Source organism: Pipistrellus hanaki (assembly GCF_964339955.1).
Source record: "Pipistrellus hanaki genome assembly, chromosome: 5".
Lineage (NCBI taxonomy): Eukaryota > Metazoa > Chordata > Mammalia > Chiroptera > Vespertilionidae > Pipistrellus > Pipistrellus hanaki.
In genome coordinates this window covers 951,712-975,540 of record NC_140507.1, presented here as the reverse complement: position 1 = coordinate 975,540, position 23,829 = coordinate 951,712, and the positions used below count along the sequence as shown (strand labels likewise).

Genomic DNA, 23,829 nt, shown 5'->3' with positions numbered 1-23,829 from the left:
GGCCGGCGCGCCAGGCGCCACATCCGGGGCCCGCGCGGTTGCCATGGCAGCGGGGTCGCGGCGGGCGCGCGCACGGGTCTTGGGGTTGCGGGCGGACAGGCGGCCCGCGGCGCCTCGGAACCGGACCGCCGCGCCGCAGCGCCGCAGCCATGTCGCTGGGCACCGGGGACCCGGCCTCGGAGACGGTAAGCCGGGGCGGGCGCCCGCTCCCTCCCGCGCGCGGTGCGAGGGGGACGCGGGCCGGGAGGGCGCCCGCCGCTGCCGTGACAGCTGCGTGATTGTTACCGCACAAGCGCGGCCGCGGCCCCGCCCGGCCTCCGCACCCGGACCGCCGCCCTGCACAGGCCGCCGCCTCCAGGAAGCCCTCCTGGACGCAGCGCCCGGGAGGCAGGCGTGTGCGGTGCCCGCGGCCCGCGGGGGACGGAGCTCGCGGGGTAAGTGTTCGCCCGCCCCGCGCCCACCCGGGGCTCGGGCCTCTGGGGCCACGGCGGGGCGAGCGCCGAGCCCTCCGTCCCGGTGGAGCCCTGGACCCCGCCCGGCACTGGCCCCGAGGCGGGGCCGCCCGCTCTGCTCCCGGGATGGAGACCCGGCTCTCACACCGCCTTCCGGGGCTCCGGCCCGGCTGCCTGAGGCTGCCTGGGAGCGGGGGTTCCAGCGGGGAGCCAGGCCGGCAGGTCCTGAGCTGCAGGCTGCGGGGGTCAGGCTGCAGGGTCAGGCTGCAGGGTCAGGCTGCGGGGGTCAGGCTGCGGGGGTCAGGCTGCGGGGGGGCGGGGTCAGGAGCAGGTGCTCTGAGGGTGCAGGCGCCCTGGGACCTGGAGCAGACGGGCAGCCAGTGCCAGGTCCTGAGCGGGAGCTGCAGGGGCTCCAGGCTGGGGGGGTGGGGGGGGCTGTAGTTTTAAAAACTGAGAGATTTATACTGTTTTGAAACCTTTGCCACTTAGTTTGTTGTTTGCCGTTTCCCATAGCCACACTTTTTCAAGGACATGATTTCATTTATTTTTTAAATAATAATTTATCGCTACTTAATAACTTTGCCTGTTCTTTGTCACGAAATCTGTGAATCAGCTTCAATCTTTTTTTTTTAAATCCTCATCCAAGGGTATTTATCCATTGATTTTTAGAGAGAATGGGAGAGAGAGGGAAAGACGGAGAGAAACATCGATGTGAGAGAAACACATTGATTGGTTGCCTCCTGCAAGAGTCGAAATCAGGGCCAGGGATTGAGCCTGCAACGGAGGTCTGTGCTATTGACCAGAATCGAACCCGGGACCCTTCGGTCCACAGGCTGACGACGCTCTCCCCACTGAGCCAAAGCAGCCAGGGCTCAAAAGCATGATTTTAAGTATTCGAGCCTGTGGCTACCCCTGTTTTATTGATGATTTCCCTGCTCTTGCTCCCTCCCTTTCGTTGTTTGCTGTTAGAAACGCTCTTTCCCGAGCGTTGGTTAAGCCCCTTCTACATGCCAGGCTCTGAGGGCACAGGCGGGCTGTGGTTTCTCCGCTGAGCCGGGCTCTGTCCCCAGACGGGCCTCCGCGGGCAGGCTGTCCAGGCCCCGCCCCCGCGCTGCTCAGCGCCCGCTGCCCGGCTGGCTGGTCTCCTCCCAGCGCTCCCCACCTGGGCCCTCACCTCCCGGGCGGCGACAGGCCCACTCGCAGGCCCCAGGGAGCCGTGGAGCCTGGGCATGACCCCGTGACGTAAGAGCCACGCCGGGGACAGGGGTGGGCTTCAGGCTTTTGGCCTAACCTCCTAGGGGTCCCTCTCGGGTCAGGAGCTCCTTGTTGGTCAGAGGCTGTTTGAGGCCCTAGACGAGCCCGGTTCACCCTTCACCATGGCGGGCACGGGGGTGTGGCGTGGCAGCTGTGGCCACCGTGGGGCAGGGACCAGGGGCCGTGGTTCGCCCTCCACCCTCAGGGACGCGTGGGCTTTAGGGGCCTTGGCTTGCTCTCCCCGGGAGACGTCACGGGTCCTGGAGCCGATGGAAGGTGAGCGAGAGACTGTTACACGCGTGGGACACGAAAGAAGCACGTCCCACAGGAACCGGGTCTTGATCGGAAGTGTCCAGCGGCGCAGACATGCCTGCTGGGCTGAGGGGTGGAGGAGTTCTTGCTTGGTGTCCCTGCCCGGCCCTCCTGGCACGGCCCGGCAGCCTGCTGGCGGCTCTCCTGGCGGGTGTTGGGGTTCCAGCCTCAGCACATTGGGGGGCTGTGGGGCCAGGCCGGGGCCTCGAGGTTCCACGTCTCTCTTCCCGCAGGGAGATGACAGTCTGTCTGCGATTACCTTCGACTCCGACTGTGAGACGGTGAGTGGGATCGGAGGCCCGCGTGTCCCGTGCGGGTGACTTCCCTTCCGCACACTCCTCACGCGTGTGCAGGGGCACTCCCCCACGGCGGCGTGTAGACCCGGAACACGGGTTCCGGTGCCTTTGAAAAGTGGCAGGTCTTTCGTTGAGTAACTGAGGTTGTAAATTTCAAGCTTGTTTTCAGAAGTCAGTCCTGAGCGGTGGGCAGGTTCCCATCTGCATCTGGTTTGGGCCCTGCCCCCCAGACCCCAATTCTGACACGTGAGGGCGGGGGCAGGGCTCGGTGAGGGCGGGGGCAGGGCTCGGTGAGGGCGGGGGCAGGGCTCGGTGAGGGCGGGGGCAGGGCTCGGTGAGGGCGGGGGCAGGGCTCGGTGAGGGCGGGGCAGCGGTGCGGGAAAGGTGCTCCGAGCTGCACCGGGTCCTGGCCGGTCCGCCCAGGAAGCGTAGGCAGCGGGCCGGGCAGGTCTGGCCTGAAGGCAGCTGCTGCCCCTCGGCCCAGGGTGTTTGAAGGATGGAGCGGCTCCCTGCGCTGGTGGGAGAGAGGGAGCCGCTGGAGCCAGGCATTCCAGCCAGACCGCTGCCCCCATGGAGTGGACCCCCTGCACCTCATGCCCCAGTTCTGTGGGCGTTGTCTCATGGGAGGGCTGTGGTCTGAGGGAGGGCCGTGGTCTGAGGGAGGGCCGTGGTCTGACGGGAGGGCCGTGGTCTGAGGGAGGGCCGTGGTCTGACCGGAGGGCCGTGGTCTGAGGGAGGGCCGTGGTCTGACGGGAGGGCCATGGTCTGAGGGAGGGCCGTGGTCTGAGGGAGGGCCGTGGTCTGAGGGAGGGCCGTGGTCTGAGGGAGGGCCGTGGTCTGACGGGAGGGCCGTTGCAGGGTGAAGAACTGTCCCCAGCCCTGCCGAGGGACGGGCCCAGCAGTCCCAGCTGAGGCCCAGCTCCTGGGACAGACCTGGCGCCTCCGCCGAGGCCAACCGAGGGCCCCTGTGGGGAAGCCTGAGGACATGGGCCAAGGTGCCCTCCCCGGCCACAGGGTCCGAGGCGGGCAGCCCGGGGCACAGCTCTGCGTCCCCACCGGCTCTCCACAGGCTTCCTCTGCTGGTCAGGAAGTCTCAGCTGCCTGCGCCCACCCTGGGGACAGTCACACCGCCATCCAGGCCTGAGGACTCTTGGGTGGGCCGGTCCGCCATTTGTGCAGCCTTTCCAGCTGAACTTAAGGCCCCAAGCCCCCAATCTGTGACGGGACTGGAGCCACCAGACCTCGGGGACACTGCTCACCTGTAGCCCCAGGGTTTGGTGGCACCCCTTGAACCACATGGGCCCCAGGTGCGGGGTACCCCCAGTGCCACGTGGGCCCCGAGTATGGGGTGTTCTCTGAGCCTGTGGGTCCCGGGTTCGGGCCACCCCTGAGCCTGTGGGCGTTGTCTCATGGGAGGGCCGGGGTCTGACGGGAGGGCCCTTGTCTGACCCGAGGGCCGTGGTCTGACCGGAGGGCCGTGGTCTGCGGGAGGGCCTTGGTCTGACAGCCCCCAGGGCGGTCTCCCCGTGCTGCCTTCACACCACCCTGAGCAGCCAGGGCGTGGCTGGCGGGCTGAGAGGGCTCACCTCCTACTCCGGCTCTCCTTCCTTCCAGAAAACAAAGAGGAAAAGTGCCCACAGACCTCCACCCACCTCGCCCAGTAAGTACGCCGGGTGGCCTGGGAGGTGGCTGCTGGGGCGGGGCGTGCCAGCGCCGGGGAGGGAGACCCTGAGCTTTGCACACGGAGGGTCGTTGAGCTACGCGCTGTGGCCACTGGGCCTCGTTTGTGTTTGGAAATGGGGCGCACCCCCTCCTGGGGCCCGCCCCGTGGTGGGGGGGGGGGGGGGAGGGGACAGCCCAGCAGCTCCTGAGCGGTGGCCGAGCCTTGGAGCCTCCTAGCCTTCTGCTGCCCCGTGTCCTGGCCCGGCTGGCTTTCTCCGCTCGGGGCTCAGCATCGGAGGAGCGTGGGGAGGCTCTGGAGGCCGGGAGCACCACCCTGATCCCGCGCTGCTTCCAGAGTCGCCGTACTACTGCAAGCCGAGGACCCCTGCCTGCGGGCGGCCCCTGAGGACGGCGGGGAGCATGCCCCTGGGGAGCAGGACGGCGCCGACGCCGCAGAGGCTGTGGCTGGGAAGTGCCAAGCAAGGTCCGTGGTCCCGGCAGCCACTGCGGCTCCGGGCGGGCAGCATGGCGGGCGGTGTGAGGGTTAATGTGACTGTCTGGAAGATGACCTGGGTCTTAGACGTCCAGCCTCCTGGCTTTTAGAATCAGCGTGGCTGGGGACGGCCCCCGTGGTGACGCTGTCCTGGGTCTGCGCTGACGGCAGTGGGACGTGGGCCATGAGCACACGAGTGCCGGGGGAGTGGCAGCAGCCACATCGGCTCTCCTCTCGGAGGCCTCCCTGATCCCACGTCTGCACAGTCTCAGGGCGACAGCTGCAGGAACAGAGCGGGGTGGACATGCAGACACGGGAGAGCCGGGCCTCACTGCGAGGGGCTGTTCTCACAGCGCTGCCTCCTGTCGGGCCTCTCCCTCCTCCCCGCGCCCGGGAGCCCTCCCTGCACCGCCCGAGGCCCGTGTGGAGGTGCCAGTGGCCTGGATGCCCTGAGCCCGGGCAGTGGCTTGGAGCCCTGGGGCGGGCCTAGGCTGTTTACAGGTACACGTGTCCCTTCTCCACCAACTGCGCCCCAGCCCTGTGCTCTGCGGCTCCTGCTCGCATGGCCATCTCACTCTGGGGACACACGCAAACGGGACTGAAGCATGGATTCCTGCTCCTCGTTTTTGAGGACAGTTTTCTTAGCTCCAGGTCTTCCCAGACGGGGCCAAGGGGCTTCCTCCTCTCCAGGTCTCAGAGGCTGTGTTTCCTCCAGGTCACTCCCCGGGGACGCCGGTCTACAGAGAGAAGGAGGACATGTATGACGAGATCATGGACTTGAAGAAGGTAGAGTGTCTACCTGCTCCTGGTGGCTTCCACAGTGAACGCCTTCCCAGCCATGACGGGAGCGGGGTCTGTGCCGGGCCTGGCATTGGGAGAGCGTGCGCGTGACCCCGGCTGGGCCCGGGCTGGTGACCCTGGTGGAGGACAGGCCCCCGCCGCCGTGTCTGCCCCTGCTCTGCACACCGGGAGGCGGGACCTGCAGAGGCCTATGCCCTGAGACCGGCCTGCGATGCCAGGTTCGGTGTGTTAATGGGGTCGCCTCCCGTGTGTGTGTTTCTTTAGTGCTAACGGGCGTTGCCCACGCGCTCGGCCCTCCCACAGCTCACAGCTGTTGTTGGCAGTAACCTTGAGACTCAGAGAGGTTGGTGGTCTGTCTCCAACCCGCTGAGCCCGGCCTGGGCCAGCTCCTCTCGCTTAACGTTCTGATGGCATCTCTTCTCCGCCGTTTGCTTGGACCGGCCCGTCTCGTTAGTTTAAAGGAGTTTCTGTGGCAGCACGTGAGTGCGTCAGGTTTGTAAACTGCTTGGCCAGTCTCTGTCTTCTCATTGGCCTGTTTGTTTGTTTATTTATTTATTTTAAACAGTAAATCTTTATTGTTCAGATTATTATAATTGTTCCTCTTTTTTCCCCCCCATAGCTCCCCGCCACCTGGTTCCCATCCCACCCTCTGCCCTTACCCCCCCCCCCCACTGTCCTCATCGATGGGTGTATGATTTTTGTTCAGTCTCTTCCCTACCCCCACCCTCCTTTCCACGAGAATTGTCAGTCCACTCTCTTTCTATGCCCCTGTTTCTATTATATTCACCAGTTTATTCTGTTCATCAGATTTTTTATTCCCTTGATTTTTAGATTCACTTGTTGATAAATATGTATTTGTTGTTCATAATTTTTATCTTTACCTTTTTCTTCTTCTTCCTCTTCTTAAAGAATTCCTTTCAGCATTTCATATAATACTGGTTTGGTATTGATGAACTCTTTTAGCTTTTTCTTATCTGTGAAGCTCTTTAGCTGACCTTCAATTCTGAATGTCAGCTTGGCTGGGTAGAGTACTCTTGGTTGTAGGTTCTTGCTATTCATCACTTTGAATATTTCTTGCCACTCCCATCTGACCTGCATAGTTTCTGTTGAGAAATCAGCTGACAATCATATGGGTGCTCCTTTGTAGGTAATTAACTGTTTTTCTCTTGCTACTTTTAAGATTCTCTCTTTGTCTTTTGCTCTTAGCATTTTAATTATGATTTGTCTTGATGTGGTCCTCTTTGGATTTCTTTTGTTTGGGGTTCTCTGTGCTTCCTGGACCTGACTATTTCTTTCACTAGGTGGGGGAAGTTTTTAGTCATTATTTCTTTCAATAGGTCTTCAATATCCTGCTCGCTCTCTTCTTCTGGCACCCCCATAATTCTGATGTTGGTATGCTTAAAGTTGTTCCAGAGGCTTCTTACACTATCTTCAAATTTTTGGATTCTTTTTTCTTTTAGCTTTTCTGGTTGAGTAATTTTTGCTTCTTTGTATTTCAAATCTTTGACTTGATTCTTGCATTCCTCAAGTTTGCTGTTGGGTGTCTGTATAATATTTTTTACTTCAGTCAGTGTATGTTTAATTTCTAGTTGGTCCTTTTCCATATCCTCGAGGGTCTCGCTAAATTTATCGGCCTTTTTTAGGAAATTCTTGAAAAACTTATAACTGATTTTGAACTCTATCTCCAGTTGTTTGTTTTCCTCCATTTCTTTCGTTTGTGATTTGTTTCTTTGTCTCTACATTTTCACTGCTTCCCTGAGTTGGTAGGGTAGCTTTGTGTGCTAGGTGTCCTGTATGGGCCAGTGGCTCAGCCTCCTCAGTTACCTGAGGTGGGCACTCTTGGTGCACCCCTTTGTGGACTGTGTGTACAGCCTTGTTGTAGTTAAGTCTCGATTGTTGTTGGTATCACTGGGAGGAACTGACCTCCAGGCCAATTGGCTGTGAGGATCAGCTGTGTCTATGCCAGAGACAACCTTATTCGACTAGACTTGGAAAATTGCAAAAGCCTCTGTGCTCAGCTTGGATGGGGCGGAGTTTTAGGGTGGAGCCTACTGCCTTGGCGTCCCATCAGCTCCGCCCTATGAGGCTCCTGGGTGTCAGTGTCCCTCGGTACTCGCTGCGAGCACCTCTGAGGGAAAGGCGTCCTCGAGTTTCGCCCGCTGCCAGTCTAGTCTCTCCCCCAATGAATCTGGATTCCCAGATTCTTGCCCGGAACTGGGGTTCAGTGCAGTCGGAACTGGGGTTCAGCACAGTCTGGAGCTCACCTGATGTGTGAGCCGGTGCATATGCTCAGTGTGTGCATGCCAGTGTGCAATCCAGTGGCACAGTCAACAGTCCATCCTCTGCGTGCATTCACATGCGGGCCTTGGAGCTCTGCCTTTCACAACTCCCCTGAGTTTCCGCCTTACAATCCAGATTCCCTGCCCACCCCCCCCCCCACCCCCCGCCCCTCGTATGAGCCTGGGTGCCCAGGGTCTCGCTCAAAATCAGAGTTCGGTGCAGTCAGAACTGGGGTTCAGTGCAGTCCAGAGCTTTTATCTCCTTCCTGCTAGAGAACGCCAGCCAGGCACTCGGCTGCCCCATCCTCTCCGGCTCCATCCTCTCCGCACACACGTGCCCGTGTCCGTACCTCAGGTTTTCACAGCTCCTCTGATTTTCCTTGTGGTTTTCTCTTTCCTTCCAGTTGTAGAATTTTCAGCCATTCAGTCTTCCCGTCTGGATGATGTCCGTTTTGTCTTTAAGTTATATTTTTTAAATGGTTGTGTGAGGCGGCAATTTAGGTGTTTGCCTATGCCGCCATCTTGGTTTCTCCCCTCATTGACCTGTTTAGGTCACTTACATGTAATTGTTGACATGTTAAGATTTAAGTCTTCCATTGTGTTTGGTGTGTGTGTGGCCTCATTGCCCCTGGATGATGGAAAGTCCTGACCCTCCATGGGCCGTCTCTGACCTCCCCCCTCCCCCAGGCGGAGGGCGGCACCTGCTGCAGCCTGCAGGCCGGGCGGACGCACTCCCCTTAGCTGGCAGGGAGGGCGGTGCCTGCCAGGGCGGGCGGCTCTTGTCCCTCAGGCTCCTCCCCCTCCCCATCCCCTCTCTCACCCCGTTAGAGCAGGCTGTTCTTGCTGGCGCCATTGCTGGGCCAGGCCGGCTTCCCCACCCCACCTGTCTTCTCCCACACGCCCAGAGCTGCACCGGCAGAAGGCACACGGACACACGTGCTTCCCGTTTCCGGAAGCAGATCCCACTGCTGCTCCCTTCCCTTTCCCCGTGATCCCGCATTGCCTGGCTGACCCGCTGGACACGCCATATGGGCTGCCTGCTGGCCCCTCCATGGGGTGTGCACTGAGGGTCCCCCGGAGGGAGAGCGTGCTTCCTCGTGTGCACATGGAAAGAATACGTGACCTTGTGCCCACAGCCTTTGGGTGGGAGAGTTCCTGGTTGTGTGTGGTGGCTCTCCCCCCTCCCGGCACTTACCCTCTGGTTGGTGCTGCCCTCAGCCTCCTTACTCTGACCCCCTCCGCCCACCGAGCTGTGTGCGTGCTGCATATCGAGAGGAGCCAGGCACGGTGAACTGGGTGCCTCCGCTATCTGTATGCACGCAATGTGTAAGCCGGTGCATAAGCTCATGGTGTGCATGCCAGTGTGCATGCAAGGTGTATGTGTGGAGTGTGAGTGTGGGTGCATAGTATGTGCTGGTGTGTGTATGATATATGTCTGTGTGTGTACCTGGTGTATATGTGCACCCTTTGTGCATGATGTGCATGTGTGGTATGTGTAGTGTGTGTGCACGAAGTGTGGGGTGTGTGCACATTGTGTGCCTGTGTGTGTACATGGTGTGCGGTGTGTGTACACGGTGTGTGCTGTGTGTGCACTGTGTGTGTGCACTGTGTGTGTGTATGTGTGCTGTATGTGTGCTGTGTGTGTACACAGTGTGTGGTGTGTGTGTGGTCTGTGTGTATGTGGCGTATAGTGAATGTACATGGTGTGTGCTCATGGTGTGTACACAGTGTATGGTGTGTGTGCACGGTGTATGGTGTGTGTACAGGTGTGTGGAAGGTGTATGGTGTGTGTGCACGGTGTGTGGAAGGTGTATGGTGTGTGTGCACGGTGTGTGGAAGGTGTATGATGTGTGTGCACTGTGTATGGTGTGTGTGCACTGTGTGTGGAAGGTGTATAGTGTGTGTGTACGGTGTATGGTGTGTGTACAGGTGTGTGGAAGGTGTATGGTGTGTGTGCACGGTGTATGGTGTGTGTACAGGTGTGTGGAAGGTGTATGGTGTGTGTGCACGGTGTGTGGAAGGTGTATAGTGTGTGTACAGGTGTATGGTGTGTGTGCACGGTGTGTGGTGTGTGTACAGGTGTGTGGAAGGTGTATGGTATGTGTGCACCGTGTGTGGAAGGTGTATGGTGTGTGTGCACGGTGTGTGGAAGGTGTATGGTGTGTGTACAGGTGTGTGGAAGGTGTATGGTGTGTGTACAGGTGTATGGTGTGTGTGCACGGTGTGTGGTGTGTGTACAGGTGTGTGGAAGGTGTATGGTGTGTGTACAGGTGTATGGTGTGTGTACAGGTGTATGGTGTGTGTGCACGGTGTATGGTGTGTGTACAGGTGTGTGGAAGGTGTATGGTGTGTGTGCATAGTGTGTGGAAGGTGTATGGTGTGTGTACAGGTGTGTGGAAGGTGTATGGTATGTGTACAGGTGTGTGGAAGGTGTATGGTGTGTGTACAGGTGTATGGTGTGTGTACAGGTGTATGGTGTGTGTGCACGGTGTATGGTGTGTGTACAGGTGTGTGGAAGGTGTATGGTGTGTGTGCACAGTGTGTGGAAGGTGTATGGTGTGTGTACAGGTGTGTGGAAGGTGTATGGTGTGTGTACAGGTGTGTGGAAGGTGTATGGTGTGTGTACAGGTGTGTGGAAGGTGTATGGTGTGTGTACAGGTGTGTGGAAGGTGTATGGTGTGTGTACAGGTGTATGGTGTGTGTGCACGGTGTATGGTATGTGTGCACCGTGTGTGGAAGGTGTATGGTGTGTGTGCACGGTGTGTGGTGTGTGTACAGGTGTGTGGAAGGTGTATGGTGTGTGTGCACGGTGTGTGGAAGGTGTATGGTGTGTGTGCACGGTGTGTGGAAGGTGTATGGTGTGTGTACAGGTGTATGGTATGTGTGCACGGTGTATGGTGTGTGTACAGGTGTGTGGAAGGTATATGGTGTGTGTACAGGTGTGTGGAAGGTGTATGGTGTGTGTACAGGTGTATGGTGTGTGTACAGGTGTGTGGAAGGTGTATGGTGTGTGTACAGGTGAATGGTGTGTGGAAGGTGTATGGTGTGTGTGCACGGTGTGTGGAAGGTGTATGGTGTGTGTACAGGTGTGTGGAAGGTGTATGGTGTGTGTACAGGTGTATGGTATGTGTGCACGGTGTATGGTGTGTGTACAGGTGTGTGGAAGGTGTATGGTGTGTGTGCACGGTGTATGGTGTGTGTACAGGTGTGTGGAAGGTGTATGGTGTGTGTGCACGGTGTGTGGTGTGTGTACAGGTGTGTGGAAGGTGTATGGTGTGTGTGTGTACTGTGCGTGTGCACCGGTGTGCTCGCGGTGTGTGCACCATGCTGACTTTCCCTCCTCAGTCACTGCACATTCAGAGAAGCGACGCGGACCTGCTGAGGACGAAGCTCCGGCGCCTGGAGGAGGAGAACAGCCGGAAGGACCGGCAGATCGAGCAGCTGCTGGACCCGGCCCGGGTGAGTGCCCGCCGCGGGCGTGCCCGGGCCAGAGGCGAGGCCGGGCGCCGGGCTGCCCGCTGTCCTCACGCCTCCCTGCCCACAGGGCCCGGACTTCGTGTGGACTCTGGGGGAGAAGAGGCCGGACGCCGGCTGGGTGAGTGTCAGCTCTGTCCGCTGAGTGAGGCCCCCTCGCTCCAGAGCGCGCCCATGGGTGCAGCGACTGCAGCTGAGGGGCTCGAGCTTCCTGAGACCCCCCTCCGGAGCCCGGCCTCCCGGACGCCGCTGAGGGCCTGGGAGGGGCCGGGCCGGGGGAGGGCCAGGGGAGGGCGGCTGAGCAGCCCCCACGGGTGGAATCTGTAGGAGACACGGTCACGGGGCCTCCCCCCACTAAGCAAGTGCCTGCCGCCGGCACCTGGTTCAGAGCCGGAGCCGAGCAGAACCTCCCCCACACACACATCGCTAACGCCCGTGGCACGCTGAGGGACGGCGATGGGCGCGGGTGTGGGCAGTGCTGGGCGGCAGCAGCAGTGCACAGACCGGCCCCGGGGCAGGCGGGCTCAGGAGGGAGTGTCAGCCCAGGCCTGGGCTCTGCTGCAGGTCATCAATGGGCTGAAGCAGAGGGTCCTGCGGCTGGAGCAGCAGTGCAAGGACAAGGACAGCACCATCAGGTGCGGGAGAGGGGGAGCAGGGGGGCCGGCCTGCACCACCTGGGGCTGCCACGGGGGGGGGGGGCGGCCTGCACCACCTGGGGCTGCCACGGGGGGGGGGGGGCGGCCTGCACCACCTGGGGCTGCCACGGGGCAGGGGGGGAGGGAGGGGGAGCCTGCTGCCTCATTCACTCTGGCATTGGCTCCAGGTTCTCAGCTACAGCTTGACTTCCCACCCACCCCCCCTCTGCCCCAGGTCCCTCTGCCCCAGGTCCCCCTCTGGTCCAGGGCCCCCTCTGCCCCAGGTCCCCCTCTGGTCCAGGTCTGGTCCAGCTTTGTGTTCCCCCAGAAAAGGAGAGTGAGTACTAGCCGTCTCCTGCAGGTGTCAGTAGGGAGCAGGGTGTCCTTGCCTTTCCGGTGCTGCCACATTGAAACCTCTGGCCCCTGTGCTCACTCTCCCCTGCAGCAGGACCTGAGGGTCTTGACACAAGAAGCCCTGAAGCGTGGCTTGTCCCAGGCCGCCCCCTCCCCTGCCCCCGCCCCTCCCCTCCCCTGTGGGAGGCGGACGGGAGCCCTCCCGCTGTGGCATTGGCTCTGGCTCGGGCTCTGCTCTGTCGTGCAGCGGTTCCCTCTCGTCTCTGCTGTAACGGTCACGTGCCAGCCCCCGTGCAGAGGGCCTGCTCTCCACCGCCCTGGGTGCCGCTCCCTGTCCGTCAGCAGCTGGAAGGGAGACTGCTGGCCGGACGGACGGAGAGAGCACTTCTCTGTCCTGTTACGCTCTGCCCCGGACGCCCACCCCTCCTGAGGCCCCGCCGCAAGGACAGCTCGCCCTAGTGACGCATGTCAGGGCGCCTGTCCCCTTCCTGGGAGCAGCGGGCGCGGGAGGGCCCGGCTGGCAGTCTCCCTCAGGAGAGGGCCCTGTGGCCGCCCTCTCCGGGGCCAGACCGGCCGTCTGCCGGGGCGGCTCTGCTCATGCGGGACTTGTCTCAGCAAGCTGCAGACGGACATGAAGACCACCAGCCTGGAGGAGATGCGGGTTGTCATGGAAACGTACTACGAGGAGGTGGGTGTCCTCTGCCGGCGGCGTGGGCTGGTGGGGAGGGAGGGTCGCTGCTGGCGTGGGTGGCCACGCGGCACAGTGGGGACCCCGCCCCCGCCACGCGAACATGGTCAGGCACAGCGCCTCCCTCTGGCACGGCAGGCGGGCCTGTGACTGGCTCCGGGGGGCGTCCGTGGCGCTGGGCTCAGTGCCTCTCTCTGTGCCCAGATCCACCGCCTCCAGACGCTGCTGGCGAACTCGGAGATGCCGGGACGCAAGTACGACACCTCGTGTGACACGCACTCCTGCCGGCGTCCCTTCGCCGCGGTCACCCCGGTGCCCCCCGCCCTCTCCCTGCCAACAGCATGGCCTGTGCAGTCACTGACCGCTCCTCCCACTGCCCCCAGGCGGCCGGCACGGCTCCCAGGCGCCAGGGTGCTGGGGGATGGCACAGGGCGCGGGCGGTCAGACAGGCGGGGGGGACACTCAGTGACCGAGCCGAGGCTCCGGCAGTGCCTGTCCGACCCGGCGTGTCCGTGCTGACCAGGCCCCTGTGCACGGCGCGTGCGGCGGGTGGAGCCTGGGAGGGCCGAGGCCACTCTGGGCTGGAGGGAGGGGTGTGCATGCACCAGGGTCCGCAGCTGGGCCTCCACCGCGGTGCTGGTGCGGGGACGGAGCCCTGTGGGCTGACGGGGTCAGAGTGCGTGTCCGAGGGCCTGAGCGGTGCGGCCCGCAGGCCCGTGATGGAGCGGAAGGCCGGCCTGCGGCGGCAGAGGAAGCTGAGCGGCGCGCTGCTGAGCCTGTCGCGCAGCGTGCAGGAGCTCACCGAGGAGAACCAGAGCCTCAAGGAGGACCTGGACCGCGTGCTCAGCAGCTCGCCCACCGTCGCCCGGACCAAGGGTACGCCCTCCCCCACCCCCGCAAGGCCGCCAGGCAGGACCTGCCACTGGGCAGCCAGCTGATGCGCCGGGACTTAACGAGCCCCTGCCGTGCCCGGCTCCGGCCTGGGTGACATGGTGCCGGAGGGGGAGGAGCCAGCAGGTCGGGTGGGCAGGCGGGATGAGGGCGGAGAGGTGCAGGTTTGGGGCGGTGAGTGAGGTCAGGGCCGAGGCTTTGGCGGACCAAGGCCTGGTGGCCATCGGAGCAGGTGGCCGGGCGACATCAGCACCTGCGAGTGAGCAGAGGGGCCAGGAGAGGCTGCGGGGGGGGGGGGGGGGGGGGAGGCTGTGGGCTGGCACAGAGGGGACCATGGCTTTGAAGAGCCTGACTGACGGGGCAGACCCGGGTTGCCTGAGGCCTAGGAGCCGGGTGCTGGGACTCCACAGTGGGGGGCAGATTCCCCGCTGCGGAGAAGCCCTTTGGAGCAGGACTCTGCCGCCTCACGGGCCCGGGGCGGTGCCGGGCGAGGACGGGTGGCTGCAGGCCCAGCGTCCTGAATGCCGTGCCTCCGCCAGGGTGTGCGGAGTGGAGCAAGCCCCGGCTGCTGCGGCGGATCGCGGAGCTGGAGAAGGTGAGCGCCCACCCAGCACGCTCCCTGCTGGTCAGGGCCGCCTTGTGGGGTGGAGGTGGGACAGGCGGGGCTTTGCTCCTGGACGCGGGGACTGAGCGTGGCCCTGAGCATGGCTGACCGCAGATGGGCGCAGGCCAGGGGGCGCGGGCCGGGCAGGGTGGGTGCAGAGGGCCCAGCACCTCAGAGAGCCACCGCCCCGGCCCGTGTGGCTCCTGCTGCCCACGCATCGCGGTGGTTTCCTCAGTGTGTGTGCTGCCTGCGCTCACGGACGTGGCCGGCCACATGCACGCCTCCTGCACGCCGAGGTCACGCTGACGTGACGCCCGAGCAGCGGAGGGGCTCAGAGCCAAGTGGCCCTGTAGCTTCACGTGTTAGAAGTGACACGTACAGCTCTATGACCTGGGCTTTAAACCGAGCTTGTCGGGAAGGAAAGGCCCAGGGAGGCTGTTCCGGCCGATGGATCCGGGGAGGGGAGCGGGGGTCGCAGGATAAGATCTAACAAAGCCTGTGTTGCCCCCAGAAGATCAGTTCGATGGAAAGCTCCAAACCGCAGGCCCTGGACGGGGTCTGGTCGGACCCCCTGGCGCTCTCGTGGGGGCACCAGCAGCCGTGCCCTGAGCCCCAGGAGGACAGCGAGCGCCCCCAGGACAGCAAGTGCCAGGAGGACAGCGAGCGACTCCGGGGCGCCCTGCGGAGCCTCAAGGGCGAGCGGAAGGCCCTGCAGGCCCAGCTGCAGGACAGAGAGTACGTGTCCCTCCGAGCGGCCTCCGCTGAGCCGTGTCCTCCGGGCCGGGGGCTCGGCTCTCTGCAGCCCCGCACGTGCTTGTAGGGTTCCGGCTGCGAAGTGCAGGCCACGGGAGTGGTGGAGGGACAGGCATTGGCCACACTGCGTCACTGACAGGCGGCCCCAGGCCCCTCACTGAGCTGGAGGACGTCCACTCTCCTCCAGTCCTGTGCGGAGGCCCACAGGCTCCCCCGGTGTCCGACACCTGCCTGACGGGTAGAGAGCCGAGGTCTATGGCCCGGCTCTGCGAGAGGAACCGAGCCGGGCGGCTTCTGAGACCGCATCTCAGACTGCTGCTCGGTGGCGGGAGCCAGCACCCCGCGCCTCGGTCCCGCCCACCGGGGGCAATCTGACAGTGCCCGCTGAGACCCCTGGTGCCCTGTGCACATCCAGGCCGGGAGCACTCCCGCTGCCCGGTGGCTGAGTGCCCGCTGCGTCTGACAGCGGAGCCGCGCCTGCAGGGAAGCCCGAGAGCATCCGGGAGCGAGGTGGCGGCTCCTCCTGAAGGCGGGTGTGTCGGGAGCGAGCGGCCAGGCTGGGAGGGCAGAGGCGTCTGTGACGGCCCCCGAGCCTCACGTGGCAGCAGCTGCTTCCGGAGCCTGCTGTGTGCGCTTTGCCCACCACCACGTGTGCGGCCCGGCTTCCGGCTGAGGCCTCCTGGAGCCCCCACCCAGCCGCTCCCTGTGGACGGGAATGGCCACGAGGGCATGGCGCCTGCGGGCCTGTCCCCAGGACGGTGGAGCAGGGCTGCTCGCCACTGTCCCTGCCTCTGCTCTCGCTGGCGGCGGTGGCATGTGGCGTGGGCTCGCCCATCCTGGCTCTGCCTCGCCCTCCGCCCCTGTTCGCCCCCCATCGTGAGGATGGGAGGGGCTGCTGGCTGAGCTCCCTGCAGTGCCGGCCGCTGGGGCTGACTCTCACTCTGGTCTCTGCAGCCTGGAGGTGAGGCAGCTGCTCCAGGCCAAGGCCGACCTGGAGGCGGAGCTGGAGGAGCTGCGGCGAGGTGAGGAGGCGAGGCGAGCGCAGGAGGCGGCTCTGAGGTGAGCGAACCAGGAGCCAGCGGCATGGCCGCTCCTCGGGCCGGCCAGTCAGCCCGCGGCCCGGCCCCTCCACCCAAACCCTCAAGCCCCGCGCCCCGTCCGGCCTCCTGGGACGGTGCCTCCTGGTCCACCCAATGTCCATGGTGGGTGGATAGAGAGAACGGGGTGTGTCCTGCCAGGGAACGAGAGGGACACAGTCGGACACGCACCACGCATGGACGGGCCTCAGACGTGTCCACGGAGCGTCAGGCAGGCAGGCTGCCGAGGACCTGGCACGTCCAGAGCAGGCCGGGCAGGCAGGGAGGGGTCAGTGGTTGCAGGGCGAGGCCGGGGCATGGGGGTGACGGGGGTGCGGGCTCTGGGCTCCCCAACACCGGGAGTGTACTGGGCCCCGCTGTGCGCTCTGAAATAGCGGCTTTTACACCAATGAGAAACCCCCACGAGGCCGAGCAGGGATCTGCGCTCTCAGTGATCACTAAGTCAGGCTTCTGAAATAAACTTCACTTTTACAAAAGTGTGTTCTTAAACATACACCAGGACAGCACTTCCTTCCAGCTATAGGGGCGGGAGATGCTGGAGCGGCTCCAGGGACAGCTCACTCCTGCCAGTCCTTACCCCCCGCGGCCGGGCCTCCCCCCCCACCCCCCCACCCCACCCCCAGGCCTCCCCCGGCCCCGCCGCCTCCCCTGGCCCCCCCACCAGAACCGAAGTGGTGTTTGTTCTCGGGAGAAAGGCAAGGCTGCGGTGCGCTGGGCGGGCCAGGGGCGGGGCCGGCAGAGGCTTTCGCTCCCTTAGCCACATCGGGACCAACCACGCCCACTGAGCCGCGTTGCCAAGCACCCGCTCGCACTGTCAGCCTCTCCCGTTCCCGCTGGCCCCACGGCGCTCCCGCCAACGGGACGACACGCGTGCCCATGCGGGTGCCGCGTGGCGGCTGGGCCCACACCACTGTCTGCCGCCGGGTGTCACGCGGACGCTGGGCACCGGTGACGCAGCCCGCGTCCCTGTCCCCCACAGAGAGGAGATGGAAGCGCTGACCAGGAGGTGTCAGGACCTGGAGGCAGCCAAGGAGGAAGAGGCAGTCGGCCCCGCGGAGGGGCCCCCTGAGGTACGGCCTCCACGTGTCCCCACGGAGCCCCCGTGAGGACGTGGTGCAGGTGGCGGCTCTGGAGCGGGTCCTGTGGGCCGAGCGTGTGGACCCCACGTGGCACCACTCAGGCTCACTGACCGTCACGGAGCCGTTCTTGCTGCTTTCTCCTTCAAAGCCGGCTAGGAGCCTGCCCTCGCCCGAAGGCCCGCATTTGTACCTGCATCAGCCACAGACCGAGGGCCGGGCAGCAGGCATTCTGGCCTGTGTAAAGCCACCGGCTGCCTCCGGGAGCCCGCATCCCGGAGAGCACACCCGAGGGCCAGGCAGCAAAGCCCTTCCGAGCGTCCCCTGGGCGTGCGGGCGCAGACTCCGGGGCGTCCCCTGGGCACAGACTCCGGGGTGTCCCCTGGGCGCAGACTCCGGGGTGTCCCCTGGGCACAGACTCTGGGGTGTCCCCTGGGCACAGACTCCGGGGCGTCCACGGGGCACAGACTCCGGGGCGTCCACGGGGCACAGACTCCGGGGCGTCCCCTGGGCACAGACTCCGGGGCCTCCACGGGGCACAGACTCCGGGGCGTCCCCTGGGCACAGACTCCGGGGCCTCCACGGGGCACAGACTCCGGGGCGTCCACGGGGAACAGACTCCGGGGCGTCCCCTGGGCGTGCGGGTGCAGACCTCTCCGCACCGCACAGTCTGTCGGGGCCAGTGACCCCGCACCCTGGTTCCCCGCAGGCCCCAGAGGAGCCCCGGCCCGCGGGAAGTCTGCCTGAACAGGACCCGGAGCCCAGCGCCAGCGAGGACAGCCCGGCCCCGCCCTGCACCTGCTCAGAGCAGCGGAGACACGCAGCTGCCAGCACCCTGCAGGCCCGGTGGAAGGCGTACAGGCGCCAGGTGCGGGTTCCCGGGCCCTGCGGGGCTGCACCCACCAGGCAGTGCTGAGGCCCTCCCAGCCGCCGAAACCTCTGCTGTCTGTTCACCGACCCACCATCCCTGGGCCCCTCGGACGGGCGGGCCTGTGGTTGGTTGAGGAGGACATGGGACAGAACAGACGTGGAGAACGGTGTGCCTGGGAGGGCAAACACCACTCTGCAGGCGCAAGGGCCCTGGGAGGAGTGAGTGCGCACCATGGCAGGGGCAGGGCAGTCCCAGGCCTGGCAGAGTGGGCACCTGCTCTGTCTCCCCCCCGGGACTGGCGGGGCCGGACAGGGAACGGCTCCGAGGGGAGACGCTGATCCTCACACTGACTCGGCCTTGTCTGTTTCAGAAGAGAAAGGCCGCGCTGGACGAGGTGAGCGGGTTTGGGCCCGGTTTCTGAGAAGGTGAGTGTGGGGGGCTCCGGCAGCTCAGTCCTGGCCCCGTGGGATCCTTCGGAAGACACAGCGAGGCTCCTCCGGGGTGCGGAGGGTGTGTGACGCGGTTCACGCACACTGAGCCTCCGGGGGTCACGGTCACGGTCACGGGGCCGGGCCGGTGAGAGAGGCGCCCAGTCTCGGTGACTGTGCGGTCGGACGTGAGGGACGCCCTGCCTCTGCTCTTGGAGCTTCCCCCCAAAATCTCCCCTGGTCCCAACCCCCACCTTCTGGGCATTAACCCATCTCCTGCCCTCTCCCTGCCAGGCGGCCACGGTGCTGCAGGCGGCCTTCCGGGGACACCTGGCTCGGGCGAGGCTCTTGGCGAGCCCAGCGTGTGGTCCCGGACCTCCCAGTGCGCCCGGCCTCCCCAGCCAGGTACCCCCCCAGGGCGGGGCCCAGCGGCCCCTCCTCGTCCCCATCCCGCCTCCCCCAGGTGGTCTGCCTCCCTCCCAGCCCTGCAGGCCCGCCTGGCGCTCCCCAGCGCCCAGTCACGTGGCGGCGCTGGGACACCCGGCGAAGGTCCTTCCTGCCGTTCAGATGGGAGCTTAGACCGAGCGGGCGCCTCTCCTCGGGAATGGGGGTGTCCTCTGAGGGTCTCTAGCGCCAGGAACTGACCCGCACCGGGAACTCTGCCTGGAAGGAGGGGCCGCCCCCGAGGGAGCTGTGCCACCCGAGGGCGGACGGCTCAGGGCTCGCCCTGTCGCTACCCACAGAGCCCGCCCTCACCCCGCCCTCCGAGCCCCGTGGTCCAGGCCGAGGGCGACCCCCGGCAGGAGGCGGCCGTCATCCTCATCCAGTCGGTCTTCCGGGCACACCTGGCACGGGGCAGGCCCAGGTGAGTGCCGGGCAGGCCCCCTGCTCTGTCCCCGGCACAGGTGCGCTGGCACGGGGTGGAGGGGGCTAGGCCAGGGCAAAAGCCGCACCTGCCAAAACCCACCCCTGTCCTGGTCAGACGGGCAGGTCAGGCAGGAGGGTGAGGCCCGTGGGGCTGGCAGAGCCCAGCACATGGACTGGCTGCACCATGTCCCAGCGCACCCCCCCTTTCTGAGGAACCGCGGGCCCCGCCCCCCAGGCTCAGGGCCTCCTGCCGCCACACCATCCCGAGGGATTCGTGCTGCTGCTGGTCACGCTGCCCTGGGGCAGGACTCAGCCCCTCTGAGCGAGCTTGGCCGCGGTGGGTCCACAGCGAGGCTCCCCGGCCGGTGTATGCTGCTCTCCCCCTCCACACCTCCGTGTCTCGGCCTGCAGGGCCCACAGCTCCTCCACGCAGAGAGGCAGCCACGCAGAGCCGCATGGTCCGGCTGCCTACGACCATGGCGCCCCCTCCTCCCCCGGCACTCAGCCAGCGGAGGAGGGCGGGGCCTCACCCCGAGGCAGCAGGGCGGGGGTCTGAGGTCCGGCCTCAGTGAGCAGGCGGGGGGCTGGCTGAGGCCTGGGGGAGCCCACGGCCAGCTGTGTCAGGAGGGGTTCGGCCAGGGCGCAGCTCCCTGCTGCCCACCCAGCCTGGCCAGTGGCCCCGAAGCCAGCGAGCCCAGCCGCGGTCTCTCTTCCAGTCCCGGGGCGCTCCCTGCCGCCCCCACCAGGACGCCTGCTCCGGCCGCACTCAGCACACCCTCCTCGCCTGCCCCCGCGGCGGCGCCTGCCGGTGAGTCACGTCATCGCGTGTTGGTGCCAGGGCCACAGCCCACCCCCCGGAGCACAGGACACGGAGCGCGTGAGGGCCCGATCCCCGCACCTGCAGACTGAGCCTCCCCCCACCTCCCTACCCCGCCTCCCATCACAGCGCCCCCTCCCGGGGCTGTGGGAGGACAGGCGAGCCCCATACACTTCCTGGACTCAGAACCAGCACCGGTGCCCGGTCCCCGCCTCGGCCCGGTCCCCGCCTCGGCCCTGTCCCCGCTGCAGGCAGGCATCCCGGCTCTGCGCTCGGCTCCAGCTGGGCCCCCCTCGCTGGTCCCGGGGCTGGGTTTTCAGTGAAGAATGGCTTGAGCTTCCTTTTCCGCTCAGGAAGGCCCCGAGCCGCTCCTTGGAAACTGGGGTGGTGGGACCCTGTGAGGAGGCAGCTGGGAATTGCTTTCAGCCCCCAAATCCAGGGCGCTCTCTGTCCTGGGGACCCTCCTCCCTCGTCCTGCAACTGGGCAGCTCACCTCCACCTGCTGGAGGGGGAGGAGGCCGGGTGGGAGGCAAACTGAGCCTGCAGCCTTAGATCTGAACAAAGGTGCCGGGAGGACGGAGGCCGCGGGTCCACCCGGCGCTGACTCTGCTTCGGGCCTCGTGTTCAGGTCAGGAAGACGGCGAAGGGAGCAGTGGGGACGCCGTGGAGGGCCCAGCCCCGCAGCCCTGCCCTGGTGAGTGGGAGGCCCCGGACAGCAGCGGCCACGGGGCGGGAAGGAGATGCCCTCGGCCCAGCACCTTCCCTGCAGGAGGGAGGGGCGGTTCCCGGACCTGCTGAGTCTGCACACAGCTCGCCCGGAATCCCCATCGGAAACCGTCTTACCGTCTCCGTCGCCCTTGGCAGCCTTGTCCGGGCTCTCACTCGAACTCCAAACCTCCGTCTGTAAAGCTCAGCAGACGGTCCGGGACCCGCCCAGCCCTGCACTGGGGCCCGGGCTCCCCGGCCCAGCAGAGCCCGTGCGCCTGGTCCTGTGATCAGGCTGCGGGGTCGCCCCGGCTCCCGGCAGCCTGGCCGCCGCCGCCACTCCGTGTGCAGCCTGCTCCCGGACCAGGCTGTGTGACGGCCCGAGCCGTTCGGTCTGGTTTTGAGGGGAAAGGCCTGGGCTAACCTTGAATACTGACGTGGTTTTTTTGTTTCATTCGGTTAATCCTCACCCGAGGGTGTTTTTCCATTGGTTTTAGGGAGAGTGGGGGAGAGGGAGACAGAGGAACATCGGTGTGAGAGAGAAACATCGATGGGTTGCCTTCTGCAAGAGCTGGGCCAAGGAGGAGCCTGCTACAGCCCCTGCCTGGAATCGAACCTGAGCCCCTTCCCCAAGGCGACACTCTATCCCCGGAGCCAACCCGGCCAGGGCGACGTTTTTATTTTCATACGTTTCCACTTCGGTGACCATTTCTTCGAGTCACAGAGGAAGCCGATGCGGCGAGAGCTCCCTCCTCTCCCTCCGGCTCAGCCACATCTCCCCTCCGATCCGCCACGCAGAGAGCGAGGGTCTCCGGTGGGTCCTGGCCCCGCGCCGGAGGGGGCAGCTCAGCTGTGCGGGGGGCACGCAGCTTGGAAGCCCCAGTGGCTGCTGGGTGGTCCCGCCTCCGCCCCTGATGGGCGATGCTCAGGAGGAGGCTGGTGGCCCGGGCGCAGCATTTGCCGCCACCGCCCGCCGGACCTGCTGCCAGGGCGCTCGGGAGCCCCACACTCAGCCGCCGGTGCCGGTGCCAGTGCCAGTGGCGGCAAGGCCTGCCTCTCACGGCGTTTGCGTGTCGGAAAGGCCAGTGTTCGGAGCTGAGCCGAGAGGCGGGGGTGGCTAGGCGGTGAGAAGCGGGTCCGGGTCTGTCCGACCGCTCTGGCAGGAACCCGTTTCCTGCCGGAGGCGGCGGGTGACCCCTCCCCGGTTCCTTCCAGCCGCGTCCCCGCCCGCGCCCGCGCCCTGGGAAGACGTGGACTCGGACGACTCGGACGAGGTCGTCGTGGCTCCAGCTCTGCCCGCCAAGAGGAGTGCCGCCCTGCCCCCCGCCCTGGCCCCCTGCAGGCGCCCCGCACTCGGGGACTCGCTGTCGGCGGAGGGCGAGCTCCGGAGGAAGCCGCCGGAGGACAGGCCCTGACCGGCTCGCTTTCTCGGGAGAACAGGACCTGCTCTCCCCCGCACCTCCGGCTTCTCGCGTGGCTGGTTTGTGGGAGCCGAGCGCCCTCCTCCCCGCGGGCCGGTGCTCGCCTCCCGGCCGTGTCCGCAGGGTGGAGCCCGGCCTTCCCCCTCGCCGCCGGCTGCTTGGTGCCGGCACAGGCGGCCGCTGCCCAGCCTCACTCTACCCGCTGGGCCCGTCCCGGTGCCCGCCCCGCCCAGAGCCAGTGGCCCGGAAAGCCCGCAGGTGCTGCGTGTTCCGAGGCCCCTCCGCCCGGAGCCGGCCTCTGCACATCTGTCCCTCCGGCCGCTCCGGGCGAAGGGCCTGAGGGAGCCCCCAGGGCCTGGACAGACTTGTGTCCTGGGCCGTGTGGGTGTGTGTACGTCCTGTGCCCTGGCCTCAGCACACGCCGCGCCTCCGTGACTTGATGGACGATGCTGTGGCTGTGCGGTGTGCAGCCTGCCTGTGGCCTAGCCCCTCAGACCCGAGACTGTTCCCTGGAGATGGCCCAGCCCCTGCCGGGCACACGTGCAGGGCTGGGACCCAGGGCCCGCCCCCTCCTGCTGCCAGTCTGGCACCCACTTCCAGCGCCCAGGTGGGCACCAGTGCTGAGGCCCGCAGGGAGCAGGGCCGGGTGAGGGAGCAGGGCCTGTGTGAGCCTGGGGGTGAGACAGGGAGGTAGCAGGACGGAGGCTCCTGGGGAGGCTGGCCGGGGTCTGAGTGTCGGGGAGGGGTGGCTCTGGGCCATTTCTCTGCACGCCTGGGCATCACCTTGCCCTGTCTGTGAGCACACCTGTCTCCCCAGACCGAGCTGGCAGCGACCTCACGTCATTGGCTGCGGAGCTGTGGGGGGACCCGCCCACGACCCGGATGCGGGGACCACCCCTCAGGCTCCAGGGGCACTCCCTCATGGCCTGTCTGTCCCACAGGGCCACCCTTATCTCAGTTCCTACTTCCCCCTTCCCCGCCCCCCCCCCTCGCACAGACAGACTGCAGCCCCGGGAGGCGGGCGCTGGTGGGAGTGGCCCGGACTCGGGCAGGAAGAGGAGGGGAGGCCAGGTGGATGCGGGGCTGCCGGCGTGTGTGGAGCGTGGCCGCCGGGAGGGTGCGAGGCGGGGCGGCCTGGGTGTGGCTGTGCTGACCAGGGCTCGTCTGCGTGGCAGGAGGACGGGCAGGGCCCTGAGGCAGGCGCTGCTGTGTGCCGGGCTGTCCCTGAGGCGGGTGGCCTGGGAGAGGAGGTGCCAGCCCGTCCGCAGCGGGGCGGCCAGCCCCAGGGCGCCCTGGGACGGGGGGCTGGGAACAGGTCGCGCAGTGGCCAGTGGCTCGGGCTCCGAGGACCTGAGAGCCGACACCAACCTGCTGGCCCACCTCCCGCCCTCCCCAGCCCGAGCAGCTGACCCCCTCCTACGTCCTTAAGGCCCAGGTGCCCTCTGGAGTGTGACCCCGGGCGGGCAGGTCCCTGGGCGGCGTCCGTCTGCCGTGTCCAGCTGCCCTCGTTGTTGAGACGGGGTGAGCCCCCTGCCCCGAGCCACGCCGTTGTGAATAAAGCCATTTGCCGCCATTGTCATCCTCGCCTGGAAAGCTGCC

At 65.4% G+C, this 23,829-nt stretch overlaps 1 protein-coding gene across 3 annotated transcripts; it reads left to right on the top strand.

The window, feature by feature from the left end:
* Positions 1 to 23,829, top strand: IQCE (IQ motif containing E). Of its 3 annotated transcripts, none has more exons than XM_084886169.1 (22): positions 1 to 185; positions 2,252 to 2,299; positions 3,929 to 3,974; positions 4,332 to 4,460; positions 5,185 to 5,255; positions 10,895 to 11,008; positions 11,094 to 11,144; positions 11,588 to 11,658; positions 12,628 to 12,700; positions 12,905 to 12,954; positions 13,413 to 13,576; positions 14,131 to 14,186; positions 14,707 to 14,930; positions 15,903 to 16,007; positions 17,025 to 17,115; positions 17,831 to 17,989; positions 18,363 to 18,386; positions 18,715 to 18,825; positions 19,164 to 19,285; positions 20,004 to 20,164; positions 20,733 to 20,798; positions 22,025 to 23,829. In XM_084886169.1, the coding sequence occupies exons 1-22, from the start codon at positions 150 to 152 to the stop codon at positions 22,222 to 22,224; spliced, it is 2,172 nt and encodes a 723-aa protein (XP_084742295.1). In that variant the 5' UTR covers positions 1 to 149; the 3' UTR covers positions 22,225 to 23,829. The 3 variants fall into 3 exon arrangements, with proteins under 3 accessions (XP_084742295.1, XP_084742293.1, XP_084742294.1); XM_084886167.1 differs by having other exon boundaries at positions 30 to 185; positions 14,710 to 14,930; XM_084886168.1 differs by having other exon boundaries at positions 30 to 185; positions 20,004 to 20,095.

Excerpts from the sequence above, each read along its gene's own strand:
- IQCE (XM_084886169.1), top strand. The coding sequence starts at position 150 with ATGTCGCTGGGCACCGGGGACCCGGCCTCGGAGACG. Across the intron at positions 16,008-17,024 it reads GCGCAGGAGGCGGCTCTGAG|AGAGGAGATGGAAGCGCTGA; the intron begins GTGAGCGAACCA and ends TGTCCCCCACAG. Across the intron at positions 20,799-22,024 it reads AGCCCCGCAGCCCTGCCCTG|CCGCGTCCCCGCCCGCGCCC; the intron begins GTGAGTGGGAGG and ends GGTTCCTTCCAG.